At 35.7% G+C, this 19,907-nt stretch overlaps 2 protein-coding genes and 1 long non-coding RNA gene across 7 annotated transcripts; all 3 read left to right on the top strand.

Moving 5' to 3' along the window:
* The first annotated feature begins 3,633 nt into the window (after positions 1 to 3,633).
* On the top strand, positions 3,634 to 9,522 carry LOC122318909. Of its 5 annotated transcripts, none has more exons than XM_043136657.1 (9): positions 3,639 to 3,790; positions 3,975 to 4,107; positions 4,199 to 4,382; positions 4,752 to 5,095; positions 6,562 to 7,009; positions 7,188 to 7,193; positions 7,422 to 7,720; positions 8,554 to 8,917; positions 9,239 to 9,522. In XM_043136657.1, exons 4-8 carry the CDS (start codon positions 4,781 to 4,783, stop codon positions 8,896 to 8,898), a joined length of 1,413 nt encoding a protein of 470 aa, XP_042992591.1. In that variant the 5' UTR covers positions 3,639 to 3,790; positions 3,975 to 4,107; positions 4,199 to 4,382; positions 4,752 to 4,780; the 3' UTR covers positions 8,899 to 8,917; positions 9,239 to 9,522. The 5 variants fall into 5 exon arrangements, with proteins under 5 accessions (XP_042992589.1, XP_042992590.1, XP_042992593.1 ...); XM_043136658.1 differs by having other exon boundaries at positions 3,963 to 4,107; XM_043136655.1 differs by lacking the exons at positions 3,975 to 4,107; positions 4,199 to 4,382 and having other exon boundaries at positions 3,634 to 3,790.
* A 3,493-nt stretch (positions 9,523 to 13,015) lies between these two features.
* LOC122274395 (Werner Syndrome-like exonuclease) lies at positions 13,016 to 13,567 on the top strand. Its single transcript, XM_043083437.1, has one exon. The coding sequence runs from the start codon at positions 13,016 to 13,018 to the stop codon at positions 13,565 to 13,567; it is 552 nt and encodes a 183-aa protein (XP_042939371.1).
* Positions 13,568 to 13,880: 313 nt separating this feature from the next.
* Positions 13,881 to 16,173, top strand: LOC122318309. The gene is made up of 2 exons (XR_006244796.1): positions 13,881 to 14,603; positions 15,286 to 16,173. It is a non-coding gene; the product is annotated as an uncharacterized LOC122318309 (long non-coding RNA).
* Positions 16,174 to 19,907: the final 3,734 nt, after the last annotated feature.

Below are 19,907 nucleotides of genomic sequence, written 5' to 3'. Positions count from 1 at the left end.
GATATATTAAGACACATTTTGAGGATTGTCATTTTGACGAATCTATTTTTTCAATATTAGGTAATGAGAAGTCGGTGCCTGAAGCACGACAGGAAATTACTTGGAAAAATAAAACCCTTTCTTAATTTGATCCTCATACAAATGAATGTAAACTAGAGGTTCAAAAGATTATTCATTTGTAAAGTGTTGCAAATTAATTACCGGATGTATTTACTAACACTAAAGGTGTGGTAAAATTATATATTCCTGCTGTTAATGTTCCAGTAAGGATTGCAGTCCCTGAATGACAAGTTGCCAAAATAGCAATAGGTGAGTCTAAGACACGCCTGAAGCGTGGACGACCTATTGGTGCAAAGGATAAAATTTCTCGGAATAGAAAAATATAAAATGAATTTGGTACTCCTGAAAAGTCCATACCTATAACACAGGCCATAAGAGTAATTGATGCTCCTGAAGAGACTAAATCTCCTGAAAAAGAACCACCTGAATAGGTATTTTATGAAATATCTTCCCTTGAAGAGAGACTAGTACCTGAAAATAACAATATATCGATATATTTCATGAGTACTGAAGAAATTTTAGATAGAAATAAAAATGTTGTCGACAACATATTTTCATATAAAATGATCATTGATATTACCAGAAGTAATGAAAAAATTAAGTCAGGAACTGTCGAAAAATGTCGACGTAGAAATGACTGGCCAAAATGGAAATTAGCTATTGAAGCTGAATTAAACTCGCTAGCAAAGCGAGATGTCTTTGGACTAATTGTACAAACACCAAAGGGTCTAATGCTTGTTGGATATAAATGAGTATTTATACGTTAGCATAATGAGAACAATAAAATTGTGCGATATAAAGCAAGACTTGTTCCATAACAAGAGAGTATGATTCATACTCTCTTGTTATGAATGCAATCACATTCAGATTTTTTATTAGTTTGGTAGTTACAAAAAGATTGAATATGCAGTTGATGGATGTGGTCACTGCATATTTATATGGATCATTGGATCATGACATATATATGAAAATACCTAAAAGATATAAAATGCCTGAAATTTCTAATCTGAGTACATCCAGAAATATGTATTCTATTAAACTTCAAAGATTTTTATATGGGTTAAAGCAATCGAGACGCATGTAGTATAAACGACTTAGCAAATATATATTAAAATAAGGATTTGAGAATAATCCAATATGTTCATGTGTTTTTATTAAGAAACCAGACTTAGGATTTGTTATTATTGCGGTTTATGTTGATAATCTAAATCTTGTTGGAACTCCTGAACAGATTAGAAGAACCGCTACATATTTAAAGAATGAATTTGAAATGAAAGACCTTGGCAAAACGAAATTTTGTCTCGACCTCCAGCTCGAGCATTTGCAAAATGGAATTCTCATTCGTCAGTCAAATTATACAGAGAAAGTCTTGAAACACTTTAATATGGACAAAACTTATCCCCTGAGTACTCTAATGATTGTTCAATCACTTGATGTGCAAAAAGATCCATTTCATCTTTGTGAAGACGATGAAAAAATTCTTGATTCTGAAATACCTTATCTTAGTGCAATTGGAGCCTTGATGTATCTTGCAAATTACACTCGGCCTATTATTGCATTTTCAGTTAATTTACTTGTAAGATATAATTTCGCACCAACTCAAAGACATTGGAATGATATTAAATATGTCTTTCGATACCTCCGAGGTATGGTTGATATGAGATTATTTTATCAACATGGATCAAGTCCACAATTAGTTGGATATGTGGATGCAGGTTATCTTTCAGATCCATACAGAGGTAGATCTCAAACTGGATATATATTTACTTATAAAAATTCTGCTATATCATGGAGATCTGTCAAGTAAACACTACCTGCTACCTCTTCAAATCACTCAGAAATCATTGCAATTCATGAGACAAGTCGAGAATGTATTTGGATAAAACCAGTGATTCAACATATTCAAGAAAAGTGTAGTCTTCTTACGCTTAATGATAACCCAATAATTTTATACGAAGATAATGTTACTTGTATTACTCAAATTAAAGGAGGATATATCAAAAGTGATAGAACTAAACATATTTCACCTAAATTTTTTTATATCCATGAACTTCAGGAAAAATGTGAAATTAATGTCAAGCAGATATAGTCAAGTGATAATCTGACAGATTTATTCACTAAAACATTACCAACTGCAACATTTAAGAAGATTGTATAGAACATTAGAATATAGAGACTTGAAGACCTATTATCATGTACTTTTTATGGGAGTAAATGTCTTGAAGACTTGTATTAATTGTACTCTTTTTCCTTCGTTAAGGTTTTATCCCACTGAGTTTTCATTTGCAAGATTTTAATGAGGTAATTTTAAGGCACTTAACAGTACACATGAATGTTGTACTCTTTTTCTTTCGCCATTAGTTTTTTTCTATTGGGTTTTTCCTTAACAAAATTTTAACGATGCATATTCTTTATGTATGGTCATCCAAATGAGGAGTGTTATAAATTGGTTTGTATGACCATCTTAAGTCATCAATTAAGACAATTTTTTAACCATCAATTAAGACCATCTTTAGTCATCAATTATGACTTAAGCTATACATAAATCCATTTGTACTCCTATATATAATTCTGCTATATCATGGAGATCTGTCAAGCAAACACTATCTATTACCTTTTCAAATCACTTAGAGATCATTGCAATTCATGAGGCAAGTCGAGAATGTATTTGGTTAAGATCAATGATTCAACATATTCAAGAAAAATGTAGTTTTCTTGTGATTAATGATAGCCCAACAATTTTATAAGAAGATAATGCTGCTTGCATTACTCAAATTAGAGGAGAATATATCAAAAATGATAGAACTAAATATATTTTACCTAAATTTCTTTATACCCATGAACTTCAAGAGAAATGTGAAATTAATGTCAAACAGATATGATCAAGTGATAATCTGGCAGATTTATTCACTAAAATATTACTAACTGTAACATTTTAGAAGATTGTGTAAAACATTGGAATGCGGAGACTTGAAGACTTATTATCATATACTTTTCAGGGGGAGTAAATGTCTTGAATATTTGTTCTAATTATACTCTTTTTCCTTCGCTAAGATTTTATTCCACTGGATTTTCATTTGCAAGATTTTAATGAGGCAATCTTAAAGCACTTGACAGTACACATGAATATTGTACTCTTTTTCTTTCGCCATTCATTTTTCCCTATTGGGTTTTTCCTTGGCAAGATTTTAACGATACATATTCTTTATGTATGGTTATCCAAATGAGGAGTGTTATAAATTAATTTGTATGACCATCTTTAGTCATCAATTAAGATCATTTTTAGCCATCAATTAAGACTATTTAGTTATTAATCAAGACAAATCTTTAGCTATCAATTAAGACTATTTTTAGCCAGCAATTATGACTTAAACTATACATAAATTCCTTTGTACTCCTATATATATGGATATAGTTCACTTTTATATAATGAAGTTTTGTATTAAATAACAACGTTTTAGCTTACAATATCATTTTTCTTTTTATTTGATAACAAAAATAACTTTCTTAATCATTAAATTTTATTTTATTTTATTTATTTTTTATTTTCTTTACCTAACGGTACACCTGAGCGCTACCGCCCAGCCGGCACGCAAGCTTTATCCGTGCCCGAAATATCACCCAATTGAAAGAGCTAGAGCGGTAGAGCCCTAACTCTGAGCCCCCTCGGGCCTCAAGCTTATTGTCCTCGTCTCGAACGATAACTGTCCTCTCTCTACGTCTCGCAAAGGTACCGCCTTCTTCTTCTTCTCCTGCTCTTCTCTCTGTGTTTTCATTGTGCACGATTTAATGTGTTTCCTGCGCTTCCGATTCTTACGGTTATTTCAATTTTTCACCATTTTGATTGTTCTGAAACATATAGTATACTCGTACACTCACATTCAAGTATTCGCTTTTTGAAGCGGATTTTCCAGATTCCGATTTTAATTGCGGTTAGCACTCGGTTCGTTTCGAGGGGATTTTTTTTTTCAAGAAAAAAAAGACAAATTTCATTGGTATGAAAAGGGATATATTTTATAAAAATAAAATATACTGGCGCTCCTTCAGGTAAGAAATACCTTGAAATATAATAGTTTCGAACATTTTTTTTTTTGGACGAACTGACCCTAATTTTATTTTCTGGTATGCATAAGGAAAGGTCAGAACAATTTGTAGCTGTCAGAATAATCCATTTACCAAAGAAGTGTGGGAGCATGTGAAAAGCCTAAAAAAAAAAAAGAGGTTCTTTTTTTAATTGGCACTGGTTGTTCAGGAACAACGTCTTGACTAATCCTAGGACTGCAGAGGCTCTCGGCAAAGAGTTTCTCGCAAATGCACATCGGGTAATTCAAGGAGAGAATTCCCTAGTCCGATATACTCACAATATACTCGAGTTCTTGATGATTATAGATTTGTTTAAATTCAATTTTGGATTATGATCCTTTAGATTTTTAGGCTGGAAACTTTCATTTTGTTACTTTTTAATCGTTCAAAGTTTACCATATAGTCTTGTAATTTTTTAGTTATCGTTATATACACTAAATTACATGCTAAGTTAGTAAGGTCTGAACCTTTATAAATATTGATTATAAAGATCTTAAAAAGTCCACCATGAATAATCAGAAGAATGTGTTACCTGATACTCTGCTTTTATCTATCTCAAATCTTAAAATTTGGGTTTAATGAGGTGCAATTTATGTTTGAAAATGTAGGTATCAGACTTGCATGAGGTTTTTATAAGATGGCAACAAGATCAGACCAAGATATTGATGACGACTTCAGTGAACTTTACAAGGAGTACACGGGTCCTCAGGGATTGACAAGATCGACGACAACCAATTCACAAGATAGGGAAAAGACAAACAAAAGGTCTCTTGCAGGTTCCGATGAAGAAGAGGAACCTCCTCGTGACCCAAATGCTGTTCCAACTGATTTCACTAGCCGAGAAGCCAAGGTTTGGGAAGCCAAGTCGAAAGCTACTGAGAGGATTTGGAAGAAAAGGAAAGAAGAGGAACTGATTTGCAAAATATGTGGAGAGTCTGGTCACTTCACTCAGGTATTACTGGCTTCTCTTGACATGTTTTCTTAGTTGAACTTATTGTGGAGTGTTGCAAACTATCTGCTTCTAATGCTTGCATACATCTGTATTTTTTATTGGTAAACAAAATTTTATTAATCAAAAGAGTAGGCAAGAGCCCAAGTATACGGGGCATATACAAGAGGAACGCCTAAGCTTGCTAGTTTAGTGATACAAGGAATTCATGAAAGGTCATGCCATGAAAATCAATTACAATCAACCAATGGAGTAAAGTATTGAAAAATAAGTTTCTAAGCTTTATTGCTCTTGATCTTCAAATTTCTTTCATTCCTCTCTCTTCAAATGCACCATCATAGGTATATTGGGACCATCTTCCACATTGATGCAATTTGAGAGTTGCCCCGAATGCCTCTCCAAGAAACTAGGAGGTCGCTTACCCTTCTCGGCATCACCCCAGCTAATCCCATCAGAGCAAAGACTCCATTCCACAAAATTCATGGCAATCTAACAATGAAGTAGTAGATGGTCAATGGACTCTCTGCTCTTCTTGCACATACAACACCAAATTATGATTATGATCCGATGTTTTCTCAAGTTGTCTAGAGTGAGGATCTTCCCCAAAGAAGCCGTTGATACAAATTTTCTTGCATACATCAATATTGAACATGCATTATATAAATTTTCTTCGCTGATGTCTTGTTAGAGTTATTAGGTTAACAGATTCTATCAGAAAGAACTAAGGAAAGAAGAAGACCAGGAATTTGTTTATACCCTACGAGTTGCCCTGCTCGGGTTAATGTCGTGGCCTGCTTAGATTAGATCAGGTTTATATTGAGAATTCGAATTGGTGTCTAGGATAGGAGTTCACTTATCCAAAATTAATCTTTATTGTTGTAAATTTGCTCTGGATATGTACACCTGCACTCTGTCACACAATGCTGAATTGTGATAGTACAAAGTCATTACTTAGGGGCATCAGTATTTTTATTTTCCATGTATGGGTTGAATTTTGAGGTTCTGTTTATACAGTTTATGGTGGACTAATCTAAGTATTTGGTCATTTTGGGAAGTGATAATATGAGCAGAAAGGGATTTTGATGTGTCTATAAGCAAGTCATTCTTCATGGATGGGCTGAAATACCTTATAATAAGGGTCTACCTATGAAACAATACCTTCTTATAATAAAGATTTAATAAAATAATTTGTTGCTCATTTAGATTGTAGGTTATGCTTTCCTCGGTTTTTTTTTTTTTTTTTTTTTTTTCTGTCTCAAATTTATTTTGACATTACATTCCATTAAGTTTTCATGATATTTGACAGAAAGCCTTTCCTTCTGTTGAATTGGCATTATTGTCATATGAACCCATGGAAAACTAGTAGAATGTCACCAAGTCTCTTGCATATTTTAGATTACATTGCCGATGTTGAAAAGTGATGATTTCCTTCTTTTTTTCCTTCAATGCCCTGTTTTGCATAATTACAGGGGTGCCCTTCTACTCTTGGAGCAAATCGCAAGTCTCAAGATTTCTTTGAAAGGGTGCCTGCTAGAGAAAAGCATGTAAAAGCACTTTTTACAGAGAAACTTGTAGAAAAGATTGAAAATGATATTGGCTGCAAAATTAAGATGGAGGAGAAGTTTATTATTGTTAGTGGCAAGGATAGGTTAATTTTGGCCAAAGGTGTGGATGCTGTGCACAAAACGATTAAGGAGGAAAGTGATCAAAGGGCTTCTTCTAGTTCCCACATGGAAAGATCTAGGTCACCTGAACAAAGCCCTGCTCATGCACGGTTGCGACGATCTGATTCCCAAAAGTCTCATTCCGGTCCCCAGAATGCAACACCCCTTCTGCAGAGGTTTGGTAGGCAGGAGAGGGTTTTGGAAGACCATAGTCACAATGATCCGAGGAAGCTTGCAAGGGCTTCTCCACAAGGTAGGGATAGCATAGGATATGCTTCTGGCATCATAGAAAGCTGGTAATTACAATATTTATAGTAGTCTGTAGCTCTATAAGATTCCTACAAACTTCCTATGTGTTTCTGAATATGTATATTGTTTCCCCTTTTCTGAGTCTGTAATGATACTGCTTGTTACTTATCATTTGTTTGCAGCGAGAGGTAAGTTCTTATGTTCAAGCATTTGGTGTACGGTTCTGAAGTAACTTTTGTGGGTGGGTCTGAATTGATCGGATTGTCTGCCAAACGAAGTTATATACTGAAAGCATATATGGACCTTTTGCCTCGGATGATTTCCCTATGTGAATAGAAAGATAGTATCTTGATTAAAGCTACCATCTATGTTAGTATCTTGAATCAAGGGCTTAACAGACTCTTCATTTCATGAAGCTTATGGTAATAATGGAGCCAGAGGTCGTTCGAGCAATTCAAAGTCTCCAACACATCATCCTTACCCAGGCAAGTCATATAATTCATATGATCGTAATAATCAGGGCATGAGTGCTTATAGGACTGATGGATGGGATAGTGAGAGGAGAGGATCTGATATGCAAACTGGTCGTCAATTTGATTACCCTGCCTCCCCTCAAACATTAGAAGAGCTAGAGTTGGAGTTTAAAAGGGAGGCAATGGAACTGGGGAAAATTCGTGACAAGGAAGAAGATGAAGAAAGTTACAGGCATCGTGAGGTAAGAACTATCTCATTGTGCTGGTCTGCATGTGCAGAGTGATAACTGGTGTAATGAACCTAGACCATAATTTACATAGACTAAGTTCACTGGAGCTTTTGTGAAAATTTTGAATTTTCTTCATCTATTGTATGCATCCCAAACTTTCAGGTGCAAGCATGCTTGATCAGAATTATCACAGGAGAATGCTATAAATATCAATGAAATCTATGAAGTTCAAATTTCTAAAATAAGAAGGGGATGGTTGACTTGGGTTTTTTTCTTGGGAAATGAGCCTTTGGCTTACTACTGCCTCACATGTCTAGCATAAGCTTTGCTTCTTTAATCCCCTCTCTGTGTCTCTCCCTCTTCTATAATTTTGGTTTTTTGTTCGTAGGGTGCCACGTGGATCTTTTTGTGATGTTAAAACTTGCTACAGCTGTCCATCTCTCTCTCTTCAATTTAGATTTTGAAATTCGCATGTACAATTTTTTCTCACATATTTCCCTTTAGGGAATATAAATACCTTTGTGGACCTTAGAATGCTCAGTGTTTGAGTATGGCAAATATTCCGGCAAAGGGTTTTGCAGTTGTGGCTCAGCCTGAAGTTGAGCTGATAAGAGTTGAGAATATACATATATTGCTAAAAAAATTCAAAATATTTTATGAAACTGGAGAAGAGAGTAGGAGATGTAACTCATAAGACGTGATTTTTTTCTTATTTCTTCTAGTAGTGTCAACTACTATGTGTGTTGCAATACTGAGGAGTGTGTGATTGTTTTAAAGCAGCCTTACAGCTGTTTAGTTATGGATTTAAACTTGTGATTTCTGACTATTGATTCTGCGGGTCAAAGGCTATTAAGGAGATGAGAGAAAAGTACATGAAGCAATTGGCCACTCTGAAGGGCATGCATGCAAAACAGTGGGAGGAGTTTCTCCAAATTGATGCCCAGCGGCATCAACAACAGGCACCACGGCAATTGCCCTCTTCTGGTTTTGGTGGTTATAAACAGCGTGGTTATTCTGAGTATGATGGCACCTTGGCCAATCCTCATTATGCTGGGGCCAATTTAGCCCTTGATACACGAAGTCAATATTCAAACTCTGTGGAAAATTACACTCCAAGGCCTCGTGACAAGTTTGGTGCATTTCAGCGTCAAAGGCGCACAGATTATGGAAAACCTTACAATCGATACTAATCATTATACTGGAATTAAGGTTGGTGAGTTGTCTTGCTCTTCAGCCAAGTTAAAAGAATTTAATTTTTTGTATCTATCTTTTGTTTTGCCTACCTAAAAGGACATTTCATAATCTCCTTATCAACAGTCACGGTAAGGTTTATAAGTTATATGACTTAGTGTTGCGCTGGCAATTGTGGAAATACAGTGCTCTTTGAACAACACGTCGTGGGATGTGGTATTCTAATGTTGTAGGTTTTGGGGGTTAGGTAGGTGGCAGATATTGGAGCTGTTTGGTGGGTTTAGCTGATTTTGTGTGCTATTCAAGCATTAGCTTAAATTTCATTCCAAAAATTTTCAGGGTCCAGATCTTGGTCGGGTAGGCGTAATGCAGAGGAGGCCAATATCTAGGTAAGTATATTGGTTATGGTTTTGAACTTGAGAAGGGACCAATTGTGCACATTTGTGTTAGAATCTATTTCATTCAATTGGGTGGTTCAGTTCTGTTTGGAACTTTGTTATAGAGACGTGAGATGCAGTTTTGGTTTTATTGGTTAACGCTGGTAACATTTAGAAGTTAATGACTGCTCAATGATTGAGATTTTGCATTTGGTAATGATTAGCACTTTGACAGACTTATTTACAGTAACATGTGCAATTTTTTTTTTCATTTAATTTTGTGTTATGCTGTTTCCTTAGCATGAGGCACTGTGCACGGGTGTACATTCTAAGTGCAGTCTACCATGCCTCACTATATATATAAACTACTTGGTTTTATATGAAAATATTTGGTGTCTGGTGTACACCTACATAAATCTGATTGGTATACACCATACGAGGTATTGACTCTATGGTACGCTCAGTAGCTTTAACCCAAATTGGTGGGGTTAAAAGGTTTGAATTCTAGCCCACAGCAGCGGAGTTGGTCAGCTGTGTTGCAAAGGTAGTATCCAAAATTTTGTTGTAAATTGATAATGTTTATTTGGTTTATGAAATGTGCAGCAGTGCTGTCTGCTTTTCAAAGTGATATGCCATCTCCTAGTATTCATGGATATATTTTCTTTTTGTCATTTTCATTGTTTTGAGAAAGTAAGTTGAATTATTATCATACAAGTTGCCAATTTTGAAGCTCGGGGGTTGATATTACCCTTTTTTTTTTTTTTAATGAGAAATTTCACAATTTTTCTCTAGCTTCGTGGTTTTGGTTATGCTCTCCCGTCATGCACACAGAAAGATTGCGGATACACTTTGGTATATAGGCATCTATGGTACATCATTGTTAAATAATCTGCGGGTATAGTTGGGTAGAGCTGGATACACTCACAGGTCTGCCCATCGTTTCTTGATTAGTTCTTAAATTTGTCTTTGTTCATTGTTCTTGGTACGTATAGCAGTTAACTGGTATTGCTGGCAGTGCAGCCATGAATGCAAAATGTGAAAGCTGTTTCAGCCCCTACTACGATCAGTTATGACGAGTTATATGCGACGAAAATAACTATTTATAATGAGAATATTCATTTTGACAGGAATTAGTCATTTTCGAAAAAAAAAATAACTAGCATTGAATAAGGAATTTACTTGTACTGCACCCCTGCCCTGCCTCTCTCTCTCTTCGCACCACCGTTGCACTGCCTTTAATTCTCACTCCCATTAAAATTCAAACTATCTGATCTGCCCAAGTAATTATTATGTTTCTATACCAATTTAACATCAATGGGTTATTTTGGATCTTGCTCGTGTTAAGGATATTGATTCAGTTGTGTTTAATCAAGACTCATCATAAATGGGTATGTATATTGTCTAATGTCACATCATGAGATGATGAGAAAATAAATGATGAATAAATTTTTTCCTTGGCGATACCTCTCCTAATTATTAGTACTATTTTTGGAGAAAAAGACAATAAAGAGATGCAGAGATAGAAATTTGTTTACGTTCTTGATCTAGTTTTTCTATAATATTTTTGGAAACCCTGGGAACTTGGGGTGTGAGAAGGCTTGAATTGCACCCACCAATACGCATACGGATTCTAGCTAAATAACAAATAGAACTGTGTGCAAGCAATTCACCTGTATGCCTCCTCTTCCCCCGTCTCTTTTCTCCCATCTCTCTCTCTCTCTCTCTCTCTGGTTTGAAGCTTTTCCCCGTAAACTAACACACTACACTGTGAACCATGGAATATGGTTCGCGAAAGTGGCTCTCCTTGACTAAAATTCTTACCGAAGGATCAAAAGAACGTTGAATGACATAAAATGTGTTCTCTCTGCCATTTCACCGCCTAACATTCATTCTTTTTCTTTTTTTTTTGGTCCTTTTCTTTTTACAATGTGTTGAAAAGAAGGGGGAGGGGATGCGAGCAAAGCCTTGAAAGGTATTCAAAATTAAAGTAATACCGAACTAAAAGTTCTCGTTCGCTCAGCATCAAAGTGACAATTCTTGATTCACCTATGGCATCTAAGAAACCCAGGCAATAAATTCACTATTTCATTATGAGAATGTCAACAAAATCTAATAACATTATTAGGCAATTGAGAATACATAAGAAGTACCAAGATGAGTGTCGATATTCTAACTAAAACTTTACTAAAATCTCTGTTTGATATTTGAACAATAATTTATCATACAAAATAATTGACAAAATGGGAGAGAAATAGAGATCGCAATGATGGGATCTATTAAGAGAGCGCTTCATGAGGATAGAGAGAAGGGAGAGAGAGAGGAGAGAGAGCTTCACGATGATGGGATTTGTCGTGAAAGAGCTTTGCAACAAAAAGGGTGGTGATAGAGATGAGAGAGAGATCGATTGGAGGGAAAAGAGAAGAGAGAAAGGGAGAATGGAGAGGAGGGGAGAGCTCGGGAGAATAAGAGAGAGATAGAAGCGAACACGCTACTCTCAACTTGCATCTACTATAAAAACACGTGTATTTCTTGCATGTCCATTTTATATGAGAGCACTAGTATTGGACTCATCAAATTCATATTCAAAATTTGATAAAAAGTATAAATTTTTTATAAATCCAAAACTTTCATATCTTTAATTTCATATTAGATTAGCCATTAGATTCATCAAAATAATAATATAATATTATTTTTATAATAATAATATTTTTAATTTTTTTTTTCATATTTTATAATTATACTAACCATATGGACATTAATAGTTTAATTTAGTACTTAAATAATTGATTCCCAACTAATTTAGAATAAAATAAAATAAAACCATTGCCTATTAAAATTAAAATAAAATATTAATTTGAATGTAGAATAGTAGACTTTCAAATTTGAAGAAAGGGCAACAAATACTGTAGTTCAAAACTTCTCAAAAATCTATTTGATGAATCTAATACAAGTTCATTTTAAATAAATTCATCAAAATTTAAAAATGTATTGAATTTTGATGAAACCAATACTAATGCTCTCTCTGAAAATGTAAAATGTAAAATCACACTATGTCTAATTTGAAACTTTTCCCAAATTTTTATTTATTTATTTACTCAAACATATACAATTTGGAGAGCATATGAGCTCATTGCATTAAATGATATTGACGGGCAACGCAGACTTTAACATTTAATGCAGTGGGATTCACACGTCCCTTTCAGAATTTTAGAATATATTTAGTTCAAAAAATTGTAGAGGATTTCAATTGTTGGCAAAATGAAACATTGAAAATATACATCCAACAATCTCTTAAAATGCATTTCATCCCCTGTTAAGAAATAACCTTGCAGAATCCCAACAGCCAGCCCCAACATTGAAACTAGTAGATAATCGGACGGATGTTTTCGAATCTCGATTAATTGTCGAGACAATGGCACTGTAGAGTCGCAACAGATTTAATATCGCAGCATATGCTTTCCAAGAGACTTTATCACAGGAATAGAAGTGGAGCGTACTATTTTTCTGCCGAATGCATGCATGTTGATGTCATTTACACTTCTCTAAAACCAGTCTTTAATGATGTTTTTCATTTCCAAGATGAATTACTAGTCCCCTTCGGAACTAGTTTTTGAATCCTGACACTTTTGATTCTTTGGATCTATCTAATCCATGCTAGTATATATTTAGGAAACCCATATACATGAAACCAAATGCTTGAAGTTGAGGAAAATCTTAGTACGTATTTCAGACACTGAAAATGACAACATATATAGTGAATGTTGATGGCCGGGTAAATTTGAAAACCTCAGTGACAGATGGAGCTTCTTTCGTGGACAGCTTCATCACCGAACTCGTACTCTCCTGCAACTACATGAGCATCTCCAGTCCCCCACTCATTGGCTTGGACGTCGAGTTCAACGATATTGATAACCATGCCGCCCGCAAGCCCGCGACGCTGCAACTCTGCTCGGGCTCTCGCTGCATTATAATACAACTCATTAACATGGAGGTCGTTCCTCAGTCTTTGATCAACTTTCTCTCGGCACCTCTCTTCTGTTTTGTTGGCGTCGGGATACACTACTCCTTAAGCTTGCTTAAAAGGTTCTATGGCCTTGAATGCAGAAATGTTGTGGAACTAATGCCAGTTCTCAACTTGGCTGTTTTTAGTGGGCAAGTTGGTATTGAACCCAAGCCTTTGAGCGTCCTCATGGGGGACTGGGGTGCTGGGAATCTTAGCATGGAGCAAATTGAGAGTGCTGCTTCTGATGCATTCACTTACTTCGAGTTTGGCAAATTGTTACTCGGTTGAGTTTTGGAAATTTGTTGCTGGGTTGGGATCCTGTTTTCCATGTTGTCATTTGGGTTGCAAACTTGTTTAATTTAATTCTCTGCTAAGATGTTTTTTATTTGGTAGTTTGGTTGAATTGGGTTTGGAACAATTGTGTCACTTGATTGGTTTGTTTCAGTACTCTTTTATATATCTTCCATTGAACCAAAGTTAGATTTCGTTCAGCATCAATAATTATGAGAGTATTATTGGCTCTGCGTTAAAGGACTAAACTGGATCAAAGGGCAGGCAGTCAAAAGGCAACGCAAAGGGCCAAGGTCAAAGTCTCTACCACATGCAGCTGGCCTCGTGGTAGACTGCACACGATGCCATTGTTGTACTAACAAGAGTTGACTAAGGGTTTTGTTATATTTGACCTGTGTGCTCTAAGGCCTGGTTTGGTTGGGCCGATGAGACACAAACCATCTCTCTTTGTTTACGGCTGAAGTAGTCTGTGTACCCGAACGCCCACTAAAGACCTCTCAACCCATCTCTGCATGTTTTTACACTGTATATTGATGTAACCTAACAACTACAGTAAAAGCTGGTGCCACTAACAGCCCGAGCCTTCCTTTCCCTTCCCTTCTCAATCCACATTCTTTTCCCACTCATCTCTATATGTCAATGCCGTCCCCATCCGAAAAACACCGGAGATTTTCTTCCATCGACATCACGGCCGCAGCTGAGACACCAACAAGCCCGTCGTGCTCGTGGGGAAAAGCACCAAGGTGGGAGAGTTTTGTTCTCCGTAAAGGTAACCCTACGGCTCTTTTTCTAGAGGCAAGTGCTGAGCAATTTTATTTTTTCCCCCGTGCGAATCTTCCTCTTTACCCCGTGGAGAAACTCGGCAGTGTAGCGTGCAAGGGATTCCTCTGTCCTCTATAAATTGAAAATGACGAAACTTAGGTCACCCACCACTACCAATGCCTGTATTCGTCGCACCTTCTCACCTAACTCGAGCAATAAACACCGTTTTCATTTCTTGGCCACCACAACTCTGAACAAGCAGTCCTTCAAGGTAACCATGCTAGCAGAGTCCTCCATATCCTCCATAATTTCCTGTGTTAATTTCTATGGAAGAAATTTATCACTTCTAATGCAGTTTCATCTTATTTTCATACATGTTTTATATCTCCTCTGTTTTATAACGTAATTAAGCCGTGTGAAATCTAGTGTGTATCAATTTTATGTGCTGTAATAAATTGTTTTATCTGGTGTATATCAGTTTTATATATGTTTGATGTGTTTTATATATGTTTCATATAGATGTCTTGTTTATCATTAAAAACTCATTTCAATAATTGGTGACCCACCACTTTATCAAATATCTAAAACGTTAAAATCATCATATCTCACTTCTACATTCAAACACACATTTTTACAAATTAACTTATTTAATCTCAACTCAAATATCTCATTACCATTCACAAATTTTTCATCTTATCACATTCGTGTAACCGAGGCCTAAATATTAGAGCTTTTGACCGTTCCAAGTACAACTCAAAAAACGGCCGAGTTACACACCCAGTAGTTTGTTTGTCGTTACCAATTATCTGCATGCAATTCATTTTTCTTCAAATTTGTTGTTTTTCTATTGCAATTTCTTTAGAAAACTTAGATGATGTCAAAGAACGTACTCTTAGCACCAACCATTCATATGAGTTTAGATATTACGAAAAATATCCTTCTCTTGCCCTCAGATCAGACCGCCTGAGCCAAACCTTGATGTTCAACATGGAAGGAGCTTTGCTAAATTCCTTATCCTCATTCCCATTCAGCTTCATGCTTGTGGCCTTTGAAGTAGGGAGCTTTTTAAGGACTCTGATCTCTTTCTTCTATATTCTTTAAATTGTTTGGTTAGTGTGGGGATGGGATTGAAGATTATGGTCATGGTTTGTTTCCTTGGGATCAAGAAGACAGCTTTAGGGTTGGAAAAATTGTATTCCCCAAGTTCTTTTTTTTTCTTTTTCTTTTTTTTTTCTTTCTTTTTTTTTTTTTTTTTTTTTTTTTTTTTTTTTTTTTGGTTGTTGAGAGAACGTTAGGTTGGAGATCTTTGAGGTGCTGAGCAGAGGCGGGTAAAAAAAGTAGCTGTGACTAAGCTTCCTCGAGCTTGAGGGCTTCTTAATGAATCATTTGAAGATTGATCTCGTTGTTGGGAGAGAGGTAAAGGTGTTCCATATAGACTATGTTACTGGACTCATGAAGGAGAAGAAAAAAGATAATATTATTGTTTTTGAGGAAATCCTTGAAGAAGACAAAGTGCGTAGTGCTGATATAATTGGCGTTACTAGCTTCCACAAAGTTGATCATGGTCACCATTTGTCTCTCTCTCTCTCTCTCTCTCTCTCTCTCTCTCTCTCTCTCTCTCTCTCTCTCTCTCTCTCTCTCTCTCTCTCTCTCTCTCGATTCTATGCATACTTCTTTAACATTGTGCCATTCTATTAACAATATCATCACCACACCTGATCAAGACTTAAAGACAACTCATCAAAGAATATTTCAGACATGACAAACCAGAATCATCCAGAATAATTTCTGTTTCATACGTATCATATTTCTATTGTATTGATGAAATTTGTTATCAAGAATATTCTCTCTCTCTTTTTTTTTTCTTTTTTTTTTTTTTTATGTATAAATATCATCCCTGTACCGAATACACAATCAATTAAAATCATACAGTTTCTTCCAATACTACTCTGTTGTGCTTATTCCATTATGGTATCAAGAGTTAGATGGGACTCACGTCCAAGGTCTTTCAATCCAGGCTCATGCATTCTTTCTCTCATTGCTAAAATTCCAGACTTACTTACTTACTTACTTACTTGACCTAATCTCTCATTTTCTATTGTGTGTGTGTCAATATATGCACTAACCTACTTTCAGCCATTGGATTGCAACCAAACAAATTCTTCAATACCTCAAAGCCGCCTCCATGCATAGTCTACACATTACTCCTAGTTCTTCTAATCTATTACAAGCATATTCTGATACTGATTGGGAGCATGGGTTGTCTTGATCATCATTGCTCCACCAGTGGCTACCTCATTTTTCATGGCAATGACTTAATTTTTTAGAGTTCTTGCAAGCAATAGACAGTTGCTGCTCTGCCACATGCAATCGACTCTAATGTCACCATGTTTTACGGCACAACAACTGGAGGGTTAAAGTGTCTGGACCCATTTCTCTTACTGTATGAACCCGGCCAACACCATTGTACAACGTTTATATTCTAAAGAAGGTATTGAGCTCGACGGCCTTGAGTAGTTCTGAAAATAGGGAGAAAGAAAAGTTTAAAGTGGCTAACTAAGTGCAAAGTGAAATAGGGAAGGCGTTGGAATTTGAATGCACCAAGCTTACGAGAAGGGCTGGTTAATTTGTCATAAACCCTAGGCTAGCTAGCTGATGATCATGATAAGCGTAGTGCAGAATAATATCAGTGCATGCATGTAAGGGTGAGTTCGGTCTGGTCCGGACCGGACCTATTCAGTCCAGGGTTTTCCCACCCTGGACAGGACCGAACTCTCTAAGGGTCGGGATGGTTCGGTCTCATTCGGTCCGGTCTGGTCCGGTTGGTCCATTCGGTCTACGGTTGACTTTTTTTTTTTTTTAAAAAAAAAAATCCTATGAAATTTTGTTTAATACTTATGTAATTATATTGTGATATATTTAATATATATATATAGTATACTATTATATATATTAATATATATTAGTAATATGCTAATACTATTAGTTTATTAGTATATAATAAATTAGTAATAGTTATTAACTTATTTGCTATAACTAATAATACACTAGTACTAATACTACAACTAATAACTATATGTAACAATAGTAATAATATATGTAATATACTAGTATTACTATATCTCTTCAAACATCACACATTTATTAATACTCTATGTCATACTATATTAAATAATAGTAATACTCCTATTACTAATACTCTATGTCATTATATTAAATACTATATTACTAATACTCTATATAGTTATAGTTATTTAATACTAACATATTACATATTAAGTTAATTATACTAATACATATTATAAATTTATACGTATATGATATATTATAATTTATACCATAACTCTTATAATATGTTAATATATTAATATATACTAGTATTATATATTATAGTTAATAGTTATACATTAAATAGTATAATAATACATTGATACTAAATATATATAATTATAAACTTATAATGATTTAGTTATTATGAATTTTCGATTAGTTATAGACTATTAGTATAGTCTATATATTACAATTAGTAATATAGAAATACTATAGTCTATACTAATAGTCTATACTAATCGTAAATTTATAATAACTAAATCATTATAAGTCTATAACTATATATATTTAGTATCAATGTATTATTATACTATTTAATGTATAACTATTAACTATAATATATAGTACTAGTATATATTAATATATTAACATATTACAAGAGTTATGGTATAAATTAGTATAGTATTACTTATAGTATTAGTATTATAATTTATTATTAGTATAGACTATTAGTATAGTCTATAAGAATTTATAGACTATACTAATAGTCTATAACTATTAGTAATATATATAGTTATAGACTTATACTAGTATTAGTAATATTAGTTATGTTAGACTATTAGTATTATTTTTTTTAATACCATATTAGACTATTAGTATTAGTATAGGTATTAGTATTAGTAAAAAATTATATAATTAATTTATAAAATTATTTATATAAATTATATTTTTATTTATTTTTTTTTTCATTCGGTCCGGTCCGGGGTGGAAAACCCCCAGACTGGGACCGGACCGAATGAGTTCGGTCCTCTTACAATTGGACCAGACCGGACTCAATTCAGTCCGGTCCGGTCAAAAAATGGCTGGTCTGGTCGATTTGGACGGTCCAGACCGGCCGATACTCACTCCTATATGCATGCATGAATTAGAACCATATATGTACAATAAGAGTGGCTGTTTTCAAACTTTAGGTTTGAAATATATTAATTATCAAATAAGACTACTTTAGCCACGAAATGATTACGTAAAAGTAATGTGGCGCCCCCAAATCCCCACGCCCGAGCACGGGAAAATCGAGACGTCCGGATGGTGACAACCCGGGTCACCATCTCATCGACGGGTGCCAAGTGTGTGCAAAAGCAACATATGTGCACGAAAAAACACGCAGCGGATAACAAAAGCCATAACCAAGTACTAGAATTTTTCTTAACGTAATACAAGCTGTTTAAAACGTACATAGATAAAATATTACAAAACACAAATACAGTTTTAAACAAATATAAAACATAGCATCAGCAGCCCGGCAGAGCCGCATCCTCGGGCTCAGCCTCCTCCTCTTCGTCCTCTAACTCTGCACCAAAAGCTACGGAACCAAGAATGGTACCGCAGGTAAGTAAAACCCAAACACTACCAGATAAAAATACATAAAACTCAAACAAGATGCATGAAACATGTCCAATGCACAAAGCCCATAAAACACCTGTTTTCCACACACGCCAAAAACCCATTTGGCCCAAAACACACAACCTTTCTAACTAACACGCCAAAAGTCACATTTGGCCCAATATCTCGCCAAAAGTCCATTTGGCCCAATACCACGCCAAAAGTCCCATTTGGCCTCTCAAACCATTATCCAATTTTAACCGCGTGCACCATGACCTCCCCTAGGGGTCATCCGCACACCCTGGCTCCAGTGCCACACCGCAGAGTACCACCGCGCGTGTGACACCTAACAAGCGATGCCCAGTTCCGCGCCCCGCGCGTGCGTAGCCAAGCATCCTCTAGCCCTCACTAGCGAAGGGCCACGGAGTCGGTGCGTAGGGCGATGCCCGGTTCCGCGCCCGGCGCGTTCGTAGCCAAGCAACCCCTAGTCCCGCTCCCGTCGTCTAGCGACAACTCAGGGGACATCACTCAGTTTATTCCGCTCCCGAGTGACCAGAGGAGCTCCACCGAAATAATAACTCATCCCGGCTTGGGCTCGTGATACACACGCACCCGTAAAACCATTCACGCCAATAAACAGGCTTTTTACACAATTCCACAAACACACGTGCATGCACCATGCAATGCCATAACAATGCATAATAAAATGATCAAACAACATAAATCAATTAAACAGACAACTTCGTCCTCCATCCATCCGACCCCCGAAACTCCTCGGACTCAGTCCGGAATCAACAACCAACAACAATAAATAAATTGTATGAGCGATATATATTTAAATCTGAAAATAGGGTTTGGAAAATACTTACAGCACTATATGGCAATTTTAGAAATCACGCGGCGTCGCAAACGGCGCCGGAAA

Source organism: Carya illinoinensis, chromosome 8 (genome assembly GCF_018687715.1).
Source record: "Carya illinoinensis cultivar Pawnee chromosome 8, C.illinoinensisPawnee_v1, whole genome shotgun sequence".
NCBI lineage: Eukaryota > Viridiplantae > Streptophyta > Magnoliopsida > Fagales > Juglandaceae > Carya > Carya illinoinensis.
The sequence above is the reverse complement of the archived record's forward strand: the minus strand, read 5'-3'. Positions and strand labels throughout refer to the sequence as shown.